The following is an 18,239-nucleotide window of genomic DNA, read 5'->3' as shown; positions in this document are numbered from 1 at the left end:
GCTGAGCTGGACATTTGTTGGTTTGTCTGTGTCTTGAGTGCTTGAAGTCCACTTTCGGTGCTGTGTTCTGTGATTTAATGACTGACAAAAATGAGAGTGAAATGCAGCTAATTATTATGTTTAATAAATGGCCACAGGCAAAGGTGTTTGTAAACTTCAGGAAAAGAAACCACATTGTGGGTGAATATGTGTTCATGTGTGTAAAATGAGACTCAAGGATTTCCAGCAGCAACCTCCATGGGAAACAGACAATATATGGATTTTATTGCACTCCTCATAGTTGGACATAATTCTGAAGCAAGATAATGAAAACCTGGTGGCTCAGTCAAGGTTAGGGTTACAGCTGAGGACTAATGTAAGATGCAAAACAATGGGTTGACAATATAGATCTACCGATTGTTAGACCAAAATGGGAGGAAGCTGTTTTAAATGAGGGATGATTGTAGTGGGAGCACTGGGTTGTCATGTGACTGTGTGGTAAATGGTTCACGCTTCAGGTAGGAGGACCCTTTGGCAGAACTTTAAACCCCCTTAAAGGTTAGGACAGCTCTGGAACTAGTTGACCTGATCCTTGACCAGCACAGAGTGAGACATGGCAAAATTGTCCCTATTTTCAAATGCTGATTCTTGACAGGTATGTCACAGGTACGGTATTGTGTCTGAAGTGTTGATATGATTTCATGATACATTCCTGCAGGTCGAGTGCAGAAGGGTGTCAGTGTCCTATGGATTTATGATCACTAATGCATTGAGGTCAATCAGAACACCACTTTGTTCAACAGAAAAACTGACGCACTTACCCCTTAATGTCGTTATGTTTCTTCTCAGTCTTGTAATTGTCTGAATCTAAGTGTCACTGCACTAAGTTGGATGTGTTAAGGTGTGACATCTTGAGGTTCTGAGGATTTGGTTTCTTACATACAATTCATACTTCATTGCAAAGTGTACAGCAGAGTACACTATAGATCCACCTTAAAAGTCGATATTTTCTTCAATCGCTAACTTTGAAATCATTTTAGGACAGAACAACAAACCATTCAGTGTACATACAGGCATTTCAGTGTTGCTGTAAGAGAAACTTGAAAAATATAGACCTATCCTTCAACGTTGTGCTTGATGGATTGATAGGAAGAAAGCTTTACTCATGACACATCAGGTAAATATTACATCTGTTTTTCCTTCAGAGCGTCAGGAGCAGCAGGTCCTCAGAGCAGCTACCACCAGCCCCTCATCTATCCGCCTCACCTGGAGAATCATCCAGTCCTCTCGAGGGTATCGTCTGGAGTGGAGGGAAGGGGAAGGTCAGCTGTGCATGCGACATGGATGCTGAAACATTCACTTGTCGCTCTCATCCTCATAAACACAAATAGTCTTGTTTAAACCCTCTGTCCACCTCTGCGGAAACGGCACATCCACGGCTAGAAGTAGAGTTAACTCAAAATGTCTTTTGTGCAGGATTACACTGTTATATCATTAAAACAAGAATAAAATATAAGTTGATTTTGATTCTTTACTTTGTAAAAATGAAATCAGCATGTACAATATTTTGCAAAGTGCCCACAGATGTTAGCAATACTAGTTAAAACATGGCTCCACAATCTATCGATACTTTGACTTTTATTTTTAATTTGTTTCTATATTTGCCTCCTACCAGACAGAATGTTTTGTCTTTTTTACAGAATCTGGTTCTAGCAAATGATTTATTTTTGGCAAATCTTTAAATAAGACATGTAGAGGAGTCACGTGGGGACGGCAACAAGATGGCAGCTGGCTAACAACTGTCCGCTCCGAGAAGTGCCTTTTTACTGCTTATTCTTATCAAGTGGCTCATAGTTAATATAATGTCAACAGTATTTATACCGGTAAAAGGTCGGTGTTATTTGATACTGAAGAATTGAGTAATTTCTCGCACTCCGAATGTCGACAAAGAAAAACGCCAAAAGTGCTAGCTTAATGGCTACTCGGGCTAGCCCTGTCTACGAAGAGTCGGTGGGGGACATACCTCCCCGCTGGGAAAGTTTACCTGCAGAGATAACCAAAGTTAACTCGACTCTACAAACAATGGCAACCGACATTTCCACTATAAAAGCTACCACAACTGAGCTGAAAACAACGGTAGTGACAATGCAAGTAAGAATTGAGGAAACCGAGGCTCGCGTCACCCGTCTGGAGGAGACGGCAGAGCAGCTGCACACCGCTGAAGGTGGGAGAGGCAGAGAGGTGAAAGTGACGCGGGATCGTATCCAAGCCCTCGAAAATCACATCAAAAGAAACAATGTGAGACTGATTGGTTTAAAAGAAGTGTTCGGGACCAACGGCACCTTGCCGAGCTGTGTTCAGAAGGTTCTGGTCGAAGGGCTCGGAGTCTCTGAGGGCGCAGAGTTTGAAATCGAAATGACGCACCGTGTACCAGCACAAGTGGCGGACCCCGGCCGCCCACCGAGACTGGTCATTATTCGATTCCTGTGACAGTCTGAAGGGATAAAGTGGTCGCTGCAGCGAAGGAGAAACGAGGGTTTGAGTGGGAAGGATGCCAACTGTCTGTGTTTCCTGACATGACAAGAGAGCTAGCAGAGAGGAGGAAGGCTTTCACTGCTGTGAAGCGTAAACTTGAGGAGCTCGATGTGAGGTACACCCTGGCATATCCAGAAACTTTACGATTCACATGGAAGGGGAAAGGTAAAAGTTTCAGCACAGCGGTGGCCGCGGCAAAGTTCATCAGAGAAGGTTGCCGGGAGGAGTGCGCAGACGGAGAGGGATACTAGAGCCGACCTGATGTTTCTATGGAAGAGCCTCAGGGATGCTGCAAAGACTATCGGAGCGGGGATGGAGTGGACTGACTTGCCATCAGGAGGAGAATGGGCTCGTTAACCTACGGACCGGATTAGGTTTCTCTCTCTCTCTCTCCCTCTCTTTCTCTCTCTGTTTTTCTTCTCACGCTTAAGGCTGCCAATGTTATGCAGAAGGAGTTTTGGTTCACTTTTTGTGTGTGTTCTGAGTTGGAAACGTTCTTTTTCCACATGGAGTATCAACATTTTGAGAGGGAACATTGCACTCATGGGCATTAAGTTACAGATCCTTAGTTCTTTTAGTGTAATGGACAGGCATGTAAAGAGACAGTGGGAAATAATATGACAGGGAAATATCTTAAATGTGTGACTTGGAATATTAATGGTTGTGGAAATCCAAATAAGAGACGTAAGATACTGGCATATTTAAGAACCAACCAGGCAGACATAATCTTTATACAGGAGACTCAGTTAAATGAAGGTGAGGAGTGTAGATTCAAGGGTGGCTGGGTAAGTCATATTTTTCACAGTTCACTGTCAAGTGCACGTAATGGAGTAATTATCCTGATTAGAAAGAATATACACTTTGTTCTTCTTAAAGAAGTAAAGGATACAGCAGGAAGGATCATATGTATACAGGCACTAATAGAGGGCGTGAAAGTGGTATTGTGTAATATTTATGCACCCAATAATGAGGACCCGCACTTTTTTCACGAAGTCAACAAGATTTTGGGAGATATGGATGGTCATATTATACTAGGAGGAGATTATAATGAGGTTTTAGATCCCATTCTGGACAGGAACAGGCTTAGAGGGACTCCAAGGTCTAAGGACCGAGAGGCAAATCAGATGTTAAAAGATGAGTTGAATCTCACAGACATATGGAGGCTTACTAATCCCAATAAACAGGAATACACTTTTTACTCCCACTGTCACAAATCTCACTCTAGAATAGACCTATTCTTGATTGCAAGTCCTCTGATAACTAATGTAACTAGCTGTGATATTAAAAGTATTGCACTAACTGATCATGCAGCTGTAGAACTATGTTTGAAGATGGAAAAGGAACTGGGTAAAGGGTACAGATGGAGGATGAATACAGCTCTTTTACAGGATAAATCGTTGAAAACTTTAATTGGGGAGGATTTAAAATCATTTTTTGAAATAAATATAGGCAGCACTAAGGAAATCAAAACCGTCTTGGAGGCTTCTAAAGCTTACGTTAGGGGAAAATTTATAGCTTATGCCTCCAAGAAGAAGCGAGAGAATCTGCAAAAAATTACTGAATTGGAGAGTGAAATTAAGTTAAAAGAGAATAAACTCTGAAAATTATTCAGATTGTCAGTATCAGAAACTTTGCACACTTAAATTTAAACTACACGAAATATACAATAATAAAGTGGCTTATGCCTTGTTTAGATTAAAAACAGACTTTTTTGAAGGAGGAGAGAAAACAGGGAAACTATTAGCTCAACAGGTGAAAGAAAAAGACTTTTCAAATACAATTTCAGCTATAAAGGAAGGGGACAAAGTGATAACTGCAGGCAAGGATATCAATAAGGCGTTTCAAAAATTTTATGAAAAACTTTACACATCAACAATACCATGTAAAGAAAAGCAGAAAGAGCAAGACTTGTTCTTCTCTAAAACTGATATGCCTAAGTTACTCCCTGAACAGGTGAAGAGGTTGGAGTCCCCGATAACTGAGAGTGAAATAAGAAAGGCTGTCTCATTAATGAAAACTGGGAAATCTCCTGGCTACGATGGACTTCCAGCCGAGTATTACAAAGAGTATATAGACATCCTTGCTCCAGTACTGCAGAAGGCATATCAGGAAGCCTTTGAGCTTGGCCAGATACCACCTACTTTTAATGAAGCATTGATATCCCTAATTCCTAAAAAGGATAAAGACACAACAAATCCATCCAATTATCGACCCAACAGTCTGCTTAATCTGGACTGCAAAGTATTAACAAAGATACTTACATTACATCTCCAACAGTTCTTGCCAAGCATCATACACCCTGATCAGGTGGGCTTCGTGAAAAACGGATCATTCTCAGATAACGCAAGAAAACTCCTGCACCTAGTGTGGCTTAGCCAGTTTAAAGAAGTACCGATAGCGGCTATTTCCTTAGATGCTGAGAAGGCCTTTGACGGGGTGGAGTGGAACTTCCTTTTCGCCACCCTGTCACACTTTGGGTTTGGTCCACATTTCTCTAAGTGGGTTCAGATTTTGTACAAGGAGCCTAAAGCTGCTGTGATAACTAACAGGGTTATCTCGCCATTCTTCCACCTCTCTAGAGGGACCCGTGTAATGCTGTCTGTTAACAATAGCATGTTAAGGGGCGCCCGTATAGCTCAACGCGTTGAGCGGGCGACCCATGTACAGGGGCTGGTCCCCGACGCAGCTGGCCTGGGTTCGATTCCCGCTCGCGGCCCTTTGCTGCATGTCTTCCCCCGACTCTTCTCCCCTGTTTCCTGTCTCTCTCTCACTACGCCTATCTAATAAAAAGCCGACAAAAAGGCCAAAAAAATAATTTAAAAAAAAACAATAGCATGTTAAGAAAAACAATGTACATCATAATGACTGAATTAGTATTTCACACAAATAGTGTGACAGAAATCGGATTTTTAATATCCCAACTCCACTTTAAAAATGGAAGAAACGGCAGATATATACAGGTGATATAAACCCACTGATCTTGGAGTACTGTTGTATTCTGCAGGAGGTCGTGTCCAGAGCCTGTCCTTCCCTAGAAGCACCACCAGCCATGAGCTGACAGGCCTTCAACCCAACACAGAATATGTCATCACCCTGTACACCCTTTACGAAGGCCGTGAAGAGGCCACTCCTGTCTCCACCACATCCAGAGGTCTGTACGGGGCTCTGAACTTCATAAATGTGCTGATGTTGGATTTTCTTACTTGTGCTTACATCAGATTTTTCTCTGATGTTGCAGAGGAACAGCCGGTGGGAAGAGTGTCCAACCTGCGAGTGGTGGAGTCTCTGGGCAGCACTGTCAGACTTGGCTGGACGGGTGTAGCCGGGGCCACACAGTACCGAATCATTATCCTAAGTGCAGAAGGTATACTGATTTTATTCGTCATGTTGCTCATTTTGATATCTGTTGCCCAAATATGAATGAAAACCTGACCGTGGGTCTGCATGCTTCATGTCATGTAAGTGGGAACAGAGGAAATCCGACTTATCCCTGGAAACCAGACGACTCTTGACCTCAGAGACCTCATCGTTGGAGTGTCGTATGGTGTCAGTGTGACGGCGCTGGTGGGAGAAAATGAAGGAGACCCAGTTACTGTCTACATCAAACCAGGTGAGTTGAGCAGTAACATGCAACAATTGGCAGCAACTTCTCATTTACTTTGTCTTTCCTTTCATCTGCCACTTTCAGTGTCTGAAATCTTAAATGCTGTCCAACAGATTCTCTATATTCATTCGTGTTATCTCTTAATCTTTGAATTAAGGCAACATTACCAAACACAGGTATTATAAACATCTAGAAACGGCTAGAAAGTCTGTACCCTTGAATGAAATTCCTGCAGCACAGTCTTTTTTTCTTTTCCTATTTTTGCCCTATTGGAATACTCAGACTTTGTACTGTTTATTTTTTTGGATTATAAATATTTATTTTTTATCACATTAGAGTCATTATGCCCTTTTTCTTGCAGAACAAGGTGCTGGGAGAGTGACCAATCTCAGAGTTACAAATGCAAACAGTCGAAGGATGCGAATTGCCTGGACTGGTGTCACCGGGGCAACGGGATACAGGGTGACTTGGAGACAAGGCAACAGTAAGTGTGATATTGTGTTGTAAAATATTTGAAAATGTGTTATTTTGACTGCTGTATTTATCTATTAAATCTTTTATTAAATATTGTACTTCTTACCTTATGTGAGCCTTTAACGGATAACAGTTCAGTGATAAAATCTGTAACTAATGGACACCACCAAGAAATGTCCCTAGCTGATTAAAAAAAGCAAAATTTGCAAATTAGGTATTGCATATATGTGAGAAAATCCTGATTTTCATTTATTTCCAAGACAGAGTGTTGGCTAAAGCCGTGTTCAAAATTCTTGTTTCATTTTGTTGACATATTAGTCAAAGTTTTTTATCGAGGTCTTTCTTCTTATCACATCATAAACAGCCAAAACAAATCTATTTTTACCATGTGTTGAAGAGTGTAGCATTCTATAAATCAGGCAATAAATGATAGATGATATATTCTGAAATAACCTTCACAGTATAGACAGGACTAAAACTAGAGAGTCTGGTGAATGTTAGTACGAGGGAAAAAACTCATTCTGAGAAAACAGCCTTGAAGGATATATATGTTATACCTGAAATCTGCAGATGCGAATGGAGAAAGTCTACTAAAATAAAGACCCAAATGTGTATTTTTGATGTTTTCTTTCCATAACGCTTAAAAAAGTGGAAGAGAATATCCTAAACTCAGAAAATTGGCCATTCCTTGAAAATAAAATGTCTATGGCTGCAGTGTTTCAACTTAACAACAGCAGTAGATCTTTCAGAGTTCGTACTTTCTATTGTTTATTATTTATATTTTTATTGTTTTTGTCCATTTTATTTTCTCACCTTATGTTCTGTCTTTCAGGTGCAGAACAGTCCCGTGTGCTGGGAGCGGAAGCCACGACTTTCACTATCGACGGCCTGCAGCCAGATGAGGGGCTGGTAATTGGTGTAGCAGCTGTTGTAGGGCAGCGTGTTGGAGAGGTGGCCACACTGTCTGCTCGGACTAATCCCCACAGCGGAGGACTGTCTGGACTGCGCATCGTTGACGTCACATCTCAGAGGATACGCATTGCATGGTCACTTACTGCGAGGGCAACTGGTTATAAGATCACTTGGCGTCGTGATGATGGTAAGGAATGATTTGCACTTAGAGACATAAGATGCATCCGAACATGTGATAAGAGGGTAATATAATGAATAGTACGGTGAAAGCTTAGTGTTTTATCAATGTTCTGCTGGGTGCAGGGGTTGAAACAACTCGTAACGTGGGTGCTGACGTCTCTTCATACACCATTGATGGATTACAGTCAAATTCAGCCTACAGTGTGCAGGTTTCTGCACTGACTGGGTCTCGAGAAGGAAGTCCATCTACTCTAAATATCAGAACAGGTATAGAGAAAAGAGAAAAATTAAAAATAACTTGCACAGAATAAAACCGTAATTAGGTAATACCTAATATTTTCCTGTCCTGACTGTCAGAGTCAGATCAGTCTGTGGTTGGGACGGTGACGTCGCTGCAGGTCCAGGAGACCCGTGGGGAGGTTGTCCGAGTCACTTGGGTTGGTGTACAGGGGGCAACGTCTTACCGAGTGTCATGGAGGAGAACGGATGGTGGGTTTTGGTGGTTTGTCATTCTTTCTTGCCGTATTTCTCCCACATAATTTCATAGATCTGACAGCTACTTGAACCCACCCCACTTTTATGGCTGCCGGTGTGTCCTTCACTTCCTACCATTGTGCCTATGTTCTGCTGTAGGTGGTCAAGAGAGGAGTCAGCTGGTGGGTGGAGACGTGACAGCAGTGGATTTAGACCGGCTGGACCCTGGAGCTCAGTATGAGGTGCAGGTCATGGCTTTGGTTCAAAATCGAGAAGGAACTCCAGTGTCTGTCAGAGTCACCACACGTGAGTCCTGTTTACCCGCATTCAGACATTGTTTCAAGGTTCCCAACAGTTTTATTAATCTTTGAAATTGTGTAGACTGGAGAAAATAAAAAATGAACTGAAAACCTTAATAGTCTTCATAAAGGAGTGGATAGCTTAACAATATTTGGTGCTTCTGAATAAAACGTAGTTAACAAATGCTACATATTAGCATTGTTGGCCTCAGCAATGTCTTAAAAGTTTTATCCTGAAACATGCCAATATGTTGTCACTGAGCAAAGCCATGAAAGTCACTGAGAGGCTTTTAACCCTCTGAACTTCAAACCAACTGTCGGGTCTGAAAGGTATGTTTTCTATTTTAAAAACGCATCAATAGCAGCATTTATTAGAGCCAGAAAAATTTAAAAACAGAAACTGTCATCGGTTAAAGTTTCCCTTGGTCTTTGAACTTTTCATCTGTGATGTGGTGTTTTGTTGGGAAAATGAACTAAATCTAAGCTTAAAATAATGATATTTCAACAAAATCACTTTTTCTGCATGTCTCATTTAAGAAAAAGCAAAAAAAAACCCAAACATTTGCTCTCACTACATACTGTAAAAAAGTAAACATGAAGTCATTAGTGACTCAGCTGCGGCCAACAGTCACGATGCAGGATGTGTTTACACAGAGCAGATTAAAATAAAATATAGGTAGTAATGTATCTAGAATATATAAATTCACCATTTTCCCCCAGTATTGGTAACACCTTTGGACACGAAGAAAAAGTGCTGTACATGTTGATTACAGTTTTTTTCATTTTCACAAAATACATATTCAAAGAAATGTAGCTTCTTTTTGTTATTTTTTTCTGACTTATTTCATGATATTAGTTTCACACTGCACAGAAGACATGTATGAGCTCTGTCTGCTTCTAGCCATGGTTGTGCTCTTTCCATAGGACTTTATATTGCAGCTAAAATGAGGCCACAGTGAGTGAAAACTTGACAGGAGCAAAACATGCCTAGAAAATGCTTAGGGTTCAGAGGGAACACTGTCATTGTTGTTAGCAATGTTTTAGTAATGCACTGTATACCAAATCTTATATTTTGACAAAGACATTGGATGTTTCCATGTACACAGCTGGTGATTCTTCCCAGCAATTTACCACAACTTTGCGAGTGGCAGAGATTACCCAGGATTCTGTGCGGCTTGGCTGGACTCCTCTACCCGGTGCCACAGGATATCTTGTTCGCTGGAAAGATGAGACAGGTGAGACATGTTGTTACAGGTGTTTGTCGTTTTTATTATATGCCTGCTCTATTGAAGTGATCATATCATTTGAACTGTCCACATTTCTCAGATTCTGGCCCAGGACTGTCTGTTACGCTGCCTTCCTCATCCAGCTCCTACCAGGTCACTGGACTACGTCTGGGCCGTCGATACCGATTCACCGTGCAGCCCTCCTTTGCTAGTGGACTGGGAAGAGAGAGCTTTGTGGATGAACGCACTGGTAACACATTAACACATACTATACCCTGTACTCACATTACCTGTAAACATTTGATATCTTACTCACCGTAACAAACTTCCCTGTCTGCAGTGTGTGTGGGCGGTCGACTGGACGTGGTGTTCCTGGTGCCTGCATCGACTGATCGGATCGGCCTCGCAAGAGCTCTGCGTGAACTCGTGACCAGTGCAGCGGGGTCACTTACCAATATTGGACCCCGTGACTCACAGGTACCTGTTCACAAATAAATCCTAAACAGAATTTAGAAAAGTACAAGGAGCTCTAAAAACTTGCTGTCGTGGTCACTTTTTTAGCTGTCTACTGCTAACATTTTGAATATTTTTACCTGTTTCAGGTGGGGGTTGTAGTATATGGATTTAGACCTAAAATATGGTTCCTGCTCAATCGTCACAGTAGATCTGACACACTGCTCCAAGAGATCCAGGCCACACCCTTTGACGAAAGTCCAGGAAATAACATTGGTCAGTGTTTTTTCTCTGTCTTCTCTGACTCTTTTTCTGCTCTTACTGAGCATCATCTCTGTAGCTGCTTGGTGTTGTGTTGTGACAGCTGTGATCCTGCTCGTCTCCCTGTGCAGGTGAGGCCGTGACTTTCACCAGACAGTACCTTCTGACCCCCTCAGCCGGACGGAGACCAACAGTACCTGGTGCTGTTGTCATCATTGCTGACAGAAGATCTGCTGATAACCTCACTCTGGCAGCCAACAACCTCAGAGCTACAGGTGAAGCAGACCAGCAAACACTCTGATCACCTACTGACTGACACTTTGGGTTTACATAAATGTGGACGGATGTAACTAGCAGATCCTACCAGATTAGTATATTTCGCTAAATTGGGACAACTTAAACCACTTTCAGACATGAACTCCTTTCCATTAATATGACGGCAGCTGAAACTTTCGGTTTTGTGTCTAAATGCGCACCCTGGTCAATTTTCCCTGATAGTTGAGGCGAAAATCTAACTAGGTCAGACCTAGTGACATTGAGATTTCTCTTTCTGAACTTCATGCCATTTCATTAACAGACAGGCACACACAAGATTACAAGATACTTTGAGTTGTGTGAAGCATTGCAGGGAAGGCTTTTGCCACATTTCAGCACCAATATTGGTGCAAAACCATCACAGAAAGTGCAAAAGACCTTTTGCAGTTTCTTTTGTTACAACCTGAATTGTCCGTAGTTTTAATCTATCAAGATGAAAACAGAGTCGAGGAGCTCGTTGCTAATAATGAATGTAATCCATGTTTTGACAAAATGTCAGCAGGAGCTAACGTTTAGTTTGTTGCGTCCGGCTGTTTGTAGGAATCTTTACTTTGAGTTTATTAAATATCTGCAGCAACAAACTGCACTAGCAGGATCCAAAGCAAGAGGTGCACATATTTACACACAAAAATATCATTAATTACTTCTAAGTATAAATAATCTCCAACATTCAGACTGGATCGTCAGGATCTAACAATTCAAACTGTACTTTTCTTCACATCAGACAGGCGAGTTGTCACATACAGTATCACAGTATTTAACTGATGTTACATCATTTTGATTGAGTCTTCTCTCTGTTGGGGCACTACTATGTATCATATGGATATAATTTGCTAGGATTCTGGCTGTATGTTTGGGGTCGTTTCATGCTGCAGAATGCATTGATTATGCAGTATGATCAATAAGAACCTAAACATCTAATATGACCTTTGTACAGCGAAGTACTATGTACACAATACACGCAAATCTCCAAACTCTGTCTGCTCGATTAAACAAATATGTGTTTGCCAGGTGTGACGGTGCTAGCAGTGGGTGTAGACCAGGCAGACAGTGAGGAGCTGCGTCGGGCGGTGACGGATGGCAGCACCCAGAACATCCTGTACACCCGCGATGCTGCTCAGCTCAACACACTACATTCAGCTCTGGCAGACTTGCTCTGTGGTATTGCCAGAATACCAGAGGTGAGAAGGAATCTGGAAAAACAATGTTTGTTTCATATTCTTGTTTTTCAAATTCGAGCTAAGCTTGGTGTGATCTGAACACAGTTGACAGAGAACAACAACACATTTTTCTATTATTGTGCTGATACAATGCTGTGACTGTCAGTTCAGCAATTGGTTTTATTTACGATGGAACTGAATTACTCTCAAGTGATATAAGAAGAAAAACATCTTTCATCTCAGCAAGGTGTGCTTCTATCACTGTGTTGTTCAGGTAACTCCAGGTCCAGACCAGTGCACCATTCAGTGCCCTCGGGTAAGTTATTCTACATTGTCATGTTGTATCACAGATGTTTATAACCTGTCATCACAGGTTCAGTTTATTGGGCAGACTCATCTCCAGCCCTGATGAATAAAGTCAAAATTATATCATTGCTAGAAACAGGTGTTTTATTCCTCTCCCCCGGCCTTTCTTCTTACTGTAATTTCTACATATGTTTAATCTTTCCCATTTCTTTTAGGGTGAAAAGGGAGAACGTGGAGAAAGGGTACAGTGCTGCAGTTGCACCGCATTTTTACTACTTTTCTTGTGATTTGTGTTTTCAGTTGATAAGGTTTCATTTTTTGACTCCACAGGGTGAGAGAGGCAGAGATGGCATAGATGGACGCAAGGGAGAGCCTGTGAGTCATTCATAAATACAGAACTTGATCTCTCTGTGTGGCATTATAGCAATTACTGGATGTTACTCCAGCTTCACGAGTATGTGCATTAAGGTTGAACCACATAAAAATAGAATGCACAGTTCTTTCAAACCAATATTTATAGTATACTGTGTCCTTTTATGCATATGTGATGTAGGGTCGTGATGGTATTCCTGGGAGGGACGGCCCCAGAGGCCCTGAAGGACGCCCAGGTCCACCAGGCCAGTCTATCCCTACTGACCCTTCACTGGGGGTGAAAGGAGAAAAGGGGGAGAGAGTAAGTACAGTTAAAGTCATGCCAACATAGCACAAATGAGACAAACTCAGAGTAACTAGCATTTTGTTTTAGGGTTTCCCTGGTATTGATGGAAATCCAGGGTTGCCAGGACGACCAGGTGCTCCCGGAAATGCAGGTGTCCCAGTAAGTAAAGAGATTTGAACCTACAGACCCAGGTTAATTTTCTAGTTGTTGTTTAAGCATAGAAGTTATAGAACAATTGTATTTGCCCTACAGGGATCACAGGGCCTACCTGGTATCAGAGGAAACCAGGTGAGTAACTTCCTCCTGACTTGCAGATTTGCTTTGCGACAGTCTGAATATGAAGGACGGTGCTTCTAAAGGCTTTTTTTCTGTTCTAGGGTGAACCAGGAGGAACGGGTCCTCAAGGTTCGAAGGGTGATAAAGGTGAAAGGGTGAGCTGAAACTCTTGTTTTCAAACCTACAGCTGTGTGTGCAGAAATTTGTTCGTGCCACTTTGAATGTTTGTCCGTTTGTTTACTGTACTCTGCTGATGTTGTAGGGTGAACCTGGTTCATCGGTACCTGGAGGCGGTTTTCCAGGGCGGAAAGGAGAACCAGGCATCCCAGGAATACCGGTAAGTTAGAAACTAGAAAGCAAGTCCAGACTGTTCATACTTAAACAAATATGAGATGGCCACATTGTCAAGATAAATACAATCAGAGGATAAAAACATGACTTTCACAGCATTCTTTAACTACTTTTAAATGGCCACGATAAGCCTAAATCCCACAGTGGCCCTACTTTACACATACTATCCACACTGCAGCAGAGATGGTCTGGTGGAGTTGTTCACAATGTTTTGGATGTACTTAATAAAGAATCAGCAGTTTTACTTTTTCTGTACTGACCAGTGTTTGTGTTTTGTATTAAGGGAACTCCAGGTCGGCCAGGCAGCGACGGGGCTAAAGGAGCCCCAGGAGTTCCAGGGACATCAGGTCAGGATGGTCGTCCTGGAATACCAGGAACACCAGGACTTTCCATCAAGGTTTGCCTCCACTGATTCTTCTCTGCTACATAAAGCACAAGATCTCTGTAAATGAAAGATATTGATATTATTATTGCTTGTAAGTTCAAAATCAGTTTATTCAAATCTACACTAGGATGATTGTTATTTTAACCCTCTGAGTCCCTAAGCTTAAAATGCATGTTATCTTAAAAAAAAAAAAAAAAAAAATGAAATTGGAGTATTTATTAAATAGACTGAAGCATTTTATTCTTAATTTTCTGACAGACTGTGAACTACTCATCTGTATTATACGGTTTCAGTCATCAAATCTAAGCTTAAAATCATGATATTTCACTAAAATCACTTTATTGTACATGTCTCATGTTAAAAATCTGTGAAAAACTAAAATGCTTATTCTGTCCAGATTCTGCAAAAAGCAAGAAATTATGTGGTTCTCAGTAACTCTGCTGTGATCAATAGTCACATGACAAAAATTCTGAAACTTTTTGACTGAACTGGGCTTAACTACAGACCAGTTTCCGACTGGTATGGAAACAAATGAAAAATGTAAATAGTAAATATCTGTAGTATGTAGAGTCTCCGTTTTTGTCCAGTGTTGGTAACGCCTGGGGCTCTTGGAAAAAAGTTTATTCCTGGTTTTTGCCATTTTTGACCATGATTTTTAATGATCATGGTCATTATTATTATATTATGCCCTTAGTATCTGTCTCAGATATCGAATATCTAGCAATGTTTTGACTGTTTCTATAGAGTTGCAGGACTTGTTGCAGTGAAAAAGGGGAGCCACAGTGAGTAAAAATGTGGCAGGAGCAGAAAATGCCCAGCAATTGCCTGGGGTTCAGGGGTTTTGAAAACACCATTGTCTTATATGAGATCACATATTTTCCCAGTGCAGGTCACAAAGAAAGAATTGTATTACAATTGCGTTAAGACATTACAAGCACAAGATGCATTTTGCACTTTTTATTTAAAAATCAATGTCTTTGTTGTTTTAGAGTGCGATAGTGAATAAAAATAGATATACCATCATCTTTCTTTTGGCTAACATGAGTGGGCCGTGGTTACACTGCATCCTAATGAATTCTTTATGGAGTCCTTGGGATTGGGGCTCAGTGATGAAACTGTTATTGTCAGACTCACACACATGGTGGTAGCATTGAGCCGTCTACATTTTTCTTCAGTGAAGCCTGAGCCGTTTACTCTGCGTGCCAGAAAATGTAGGGATAATTTTTATTACACAGAGTCATCTCTAATGCATGGTTTTAGTTTTAGATGTGTGGGTTTTTACATAGAAGTCATAGATTTTATTTATGCTATTTCCTTGCGAATTTGTGAACACCCAGATCTTTCTGTATTTCCCAGTACATCCACAAGCCTCTTTTGATTTTTAATGTCTGAGACGGGTACTGAGGGCATTTCTTGTGCATATTTAACAGTTTCTCTGGATACTCGCATGAATCAGACCATTTATCACGTATTTAGTCTCATTCCCAGCAAAACTAGCATTGCATTAATTGATAATACCTAAATAATTATGGGTTTGTAAATCTGAAAGGATTTTATCAGTTCTGTTATGTCAGTCAATGTCTTTTCTTCTCTGTACCGTGTTGTCACGGGTTTTCTTTTGTCAGACTGCTTTAATATTGAGATAATGCAGTATTTGAAACAGCAGAGAGGTGGGTTCTTTGTGTATGAAACAACCTGTGAGTATGTGTATACATATGGCGCATATCAATCTGTTGGGCAGATTATCTTAGAATTTTTTTCCCCTAAAATCAGTGTTCAGAATCATCTTGTCTTTTCTCTCTCTCTTTTTCAATCTATCTGTCTCTTCTTCTTTTTTTTTCTACAGGGAGATAAGGGCAGCTCAGGAGAGAGGGTGAGTCACACCATCACCGACTTGTCCTCTCACTGCAGAAATATCCTAAGGAGCATAATGATTCTCAGCTCTTATCTCACTTTGCTGACAGGGACCACCAGGAGTCGGCAGCGGGGTGGCTGTGAAGGGCGACAAGGGCTCCCCTGTAAGCGCTGCCAATCAGCTGGCAATGTGCTGACACATTAAGTTTGCAGGTGAACTCTGTGTGCATATGGGGTGTGTTTTGCATTTACTAATTGCTTTTTTTTTTTTTTTTTTTTTTAAATATCAGGGTACTCCAGGGCCTCCAGGGGCTCAGGGTCCTAGAGGGCCAACAGGACCAGAGGGCAGAAAAGGAGACAAGGTAGCTGCAGACTGATTCAGTTTATGACAGGATGGGCAATGTGAGGAGTTTATTTAAAGAAATGACCTGCGGTTGTTTTCCAGGGAGATGGGGCTGACGGGCAGCCTGGACCTGCAGGCAAACAGGGAGAGCCTGGGGACAGGGTAGGTCAGACTCAAAGCACTGTTTAAAGGATGACTGATGGTAAAGATGCTGATCTGCATTTAGATCAATTCTAAACAGTACAAGGATGATTTGTGCAAAATTTCAAGTAAGGCGAACAGCGATTGGTACATGTTCATTTTAATTCATCATTAGACTGTAGCACCACCTACAGACAAAACATCAGTTTTAAAGGACTTTAAAATATACATACAGGTGACAAAATATATGAAAAAACCAACATAAATTATCTTGGTAAAGTATTAGCCACGATTGCAGCTTCAGTGCTTCTTTGCATTGATTTTCCAAGTTTCTGATGTCTACTGGAGAGATGGAACACCACCCTTTATATTCCATCATTTGGTGTTTTAATGATGGCGGTGGAGAGCTCTGTCTAACATGATGGTCAAATATCTGACATAAGTCCTTCAGTCGGGTTGAGATCTGATGATTGTGAAGGCCACAGCAAATGATTCACATCATTTTCATCAAACGGCACTATGGATGGAGGCACTGTCCTTGCCGACCGCATCCATCAGGGTAGAACTGTTTCACCATGTGATAAAGAGGATCAGTCAGAATAACTTTATACTGATTTGCAGAACCTTATCTGTAAGGGGACAAGTGGACACAAACCATGCAAAATGCCCCGACAGCATAGCGGAACCGTCAGACCTGTCTTTACTTTAGTAGTGAAGGATTCGTGTTTTTCTTTTAATTTGTCACCCATCTGTAGCTCCAGTTACACAGTGAGCTCAAGATTTTAACTTGTGTCAGATCAGCTATATAGTGCAACAGTGTAACAACCTGATTCATAACTTTAAAGATCATACATTTACATTTTTTTCACTAAATAAAATGAGAGCATATGTCACAAAACCATCTCCTACAGATGGTAAATATATGTTAAGCAAAGAAAAGAAAAAAATATGTTTCTGTGCCCAACAATTACGGAGTTGTGAGCAAACGTATGCTTTAGGAATGGCCACATAGTTATTTTCCACAATTAAGACTGTCAGTTCTCTTGTGGTTCATAGTTTCACTTTCCAGAAATTGAACTGAAACAACTGAAATCACATTTGCTATTTTTGAGGTTTCCTGCTAACAGACAAATGCATTTACACAACACAGTTTAACAGAAATAACACCACAACCACTTTGGTAAAGATTTGAGTTGAAGCATTTTGCTCATGTTTTTCAGGGTCCTCGTGGACCTCCTGGAGAAATTGGCAGCAAGGTAAGCTAAAGAGTAAGAAATGTAACATCTGGTATAAGGTGTGAATTGAAGACTGACTGTTTTACTGTCTCTGTCCTGACAGGGTGACCGAGGACAGCCAGGTGAGCCTGGATCACAGGGAGACAGGGTGAGTCACATGATCAGTCAAGTATAGACCTGTCTGTGGATGTGTGTGCACGTAAATGCCAAGAAACAATGACCGTGGTCCACATTCACACAGGTTTAATCATTCACTGTACTAGACAGAAGAGAAAAATAAAATTATTATTACCTCCCTCTCTGAGCCAGGTGTGCATCTCAGCAAGTTCATGTAATTTTAAAATGTTCACCTTAAAAATGATGGTTAGAAAAGGGAGGAGACAGAGCAGACGATATGAATATGCTGCAGAGAACTTGTTTCTACATGAACCGAACAGCAGCTTCAATGTTGGTTATAGGGTCTCATTATTCTAAATTTCTTTCTTTCTGTTTTTAATGAGGTGGAGGGAGGTGTATTTCTGTTAGATTATGTTAGATTATGTTTAGATTATGTTAGATTATGGTCATAGTTGCACTGAGTGGGAAATTGTGGTAATGGCTGTTAAAAGCAGGACTTCCTTTTTGTGTCAGAACAACATGTGACATTATCTGGTTTTCCTTTGTAGTGATTAGTTATTTATGCAAGTTGCAAAGCTCAAACAGCTGGTTATAGCAGGCTGCGTCGATCAAATGTGTAGGTGTTCTTTATGTATGGATATATACAGTATATACACAATGTAAAAGCAGTTTCACAGTCAATAAGATGCAGGTATTGTTAA

General features: G+C 41.1%; 1 protein-coding gene across 6 annotated transcripts in view; it reads left to right on the top strand.

Annotated features, from left to right (window-relative positions):
* col7a1 (collagen, type VII, alpha 1) overlaps positions 1–18,239 on the top strand; it is a 75,820-nt gene that overhangs the window by 13,715 nt on the left and 43,866 nt on the right. For all 6 annotated transcript variants that reach the window (XM_055010615.1, XM_055010613.1, XM_055010614.1 and 3 more), the window contains 30 exons: positions 1,185–1,301; positions 5,519–5,665; positions 5,753–5,878; positions 5,978–6,124; positions 6,480–6,602; positions 7,425–7,691; positions 7,808–7,951; positions 8,042–8,173; positions 8,318–8,464; positions 9,564–9,692; positions 9,784–9,933; positions 10,024–10,160; positions 10,286–10,412; positions 10,529–10,672; positions 11,724–11,893; positions 12,147–12,188; positions 12,394–12,420; positions 12,509–12,553; positions 12,732–12,851; positions 12,924–12,995; positions 13,089–13,124; positions 13,214–13,267; positions 13,375–13,449; positions 13,747–13,860; positions 15,695–15,721; positions 15,813–15,866; positions 15,993–16,064; positions 16,148–16,207; positions 17,407–17,442; positions 17,525–17,569. In XM_055010615.1, the coding sequence (XP_054866590.1) occupies positions 1,185–1,301; positions 5,519–5,665; positions 5,753–5,878; positions 5,978–6,124; positions 6,480–6,602; positions 7,425–7,691; positions 7,808–7,951; positions 8,042–8,173; positions 8,318–8,464; positions 9,564–9,692; positions 9,784–9,933; positions 10,024–10,160; positions 10,286–10,412; positions 10,529–10,672; positions 11,724–11,893; positions 12,147–12,188; positions 12,394–12,420; positions 12,509–12,553; positions 12,732–12,851; positions 12,924–12,995; positions 13,089–13,124; positions 13,214–13,267; positions 13,375–13,449; positions 13,747–13,860; positions 15,695–15,721; positions 15,813–15,866; positions 15,993–16,064; positions 16,148–16,207; positions 17,407–17,442; positions 17,525–17,569 (3,086 nt within the window). The remainder of the gene's footprint in view (positions 1–1,184; positions 1,302–5,518; positions 5,666–5,752; positions 5,879–5,977; positions 6,125–6,479; positions 6,603–7,424; positions 7,692–7,807; positions 7,952–8,041; positions 8,174–8,317; positions 8,465–9,563; positions 9,693–9,783; positions 9,934–10,023; positions 10,161–10,285; positions 10,413–10,528; positions 10,673–11,723; positions 11,894–12,146; positions 12,189–12,393; positions 12,421–12,508; positions 12,554–12,731; positions 12,852–12,923; positions 12,996–13,088; positions 13,125–13,213; positions 13,268–13,374; positions 13,450–13,746; positions 13,861–15,694; positions 15,722–15,812; positions 15,867–15,992; positions 16,065–16,147; positions 16,208–17,406; positions 17,443–17,524; positions 17,570–18,239) is intronic.

This window comes from Amphiprion ocellaris, chromosome 5, assembly GCF_022539595.1.
Source record: "Amphiprion ocellaris isolate individual 3 ecotype Okinawa chromosome 5, ASM2253959v1, whole genome shotgun sequence".
NCBI lineage: Eukaryota > Metazoa > Chordata > Actinopteri > Pomacentridae > Amphiprion > Amphiprion ocellaris.
This window is presented reverse-complemented; position numbering and strand designations above follow the sequence as displayed.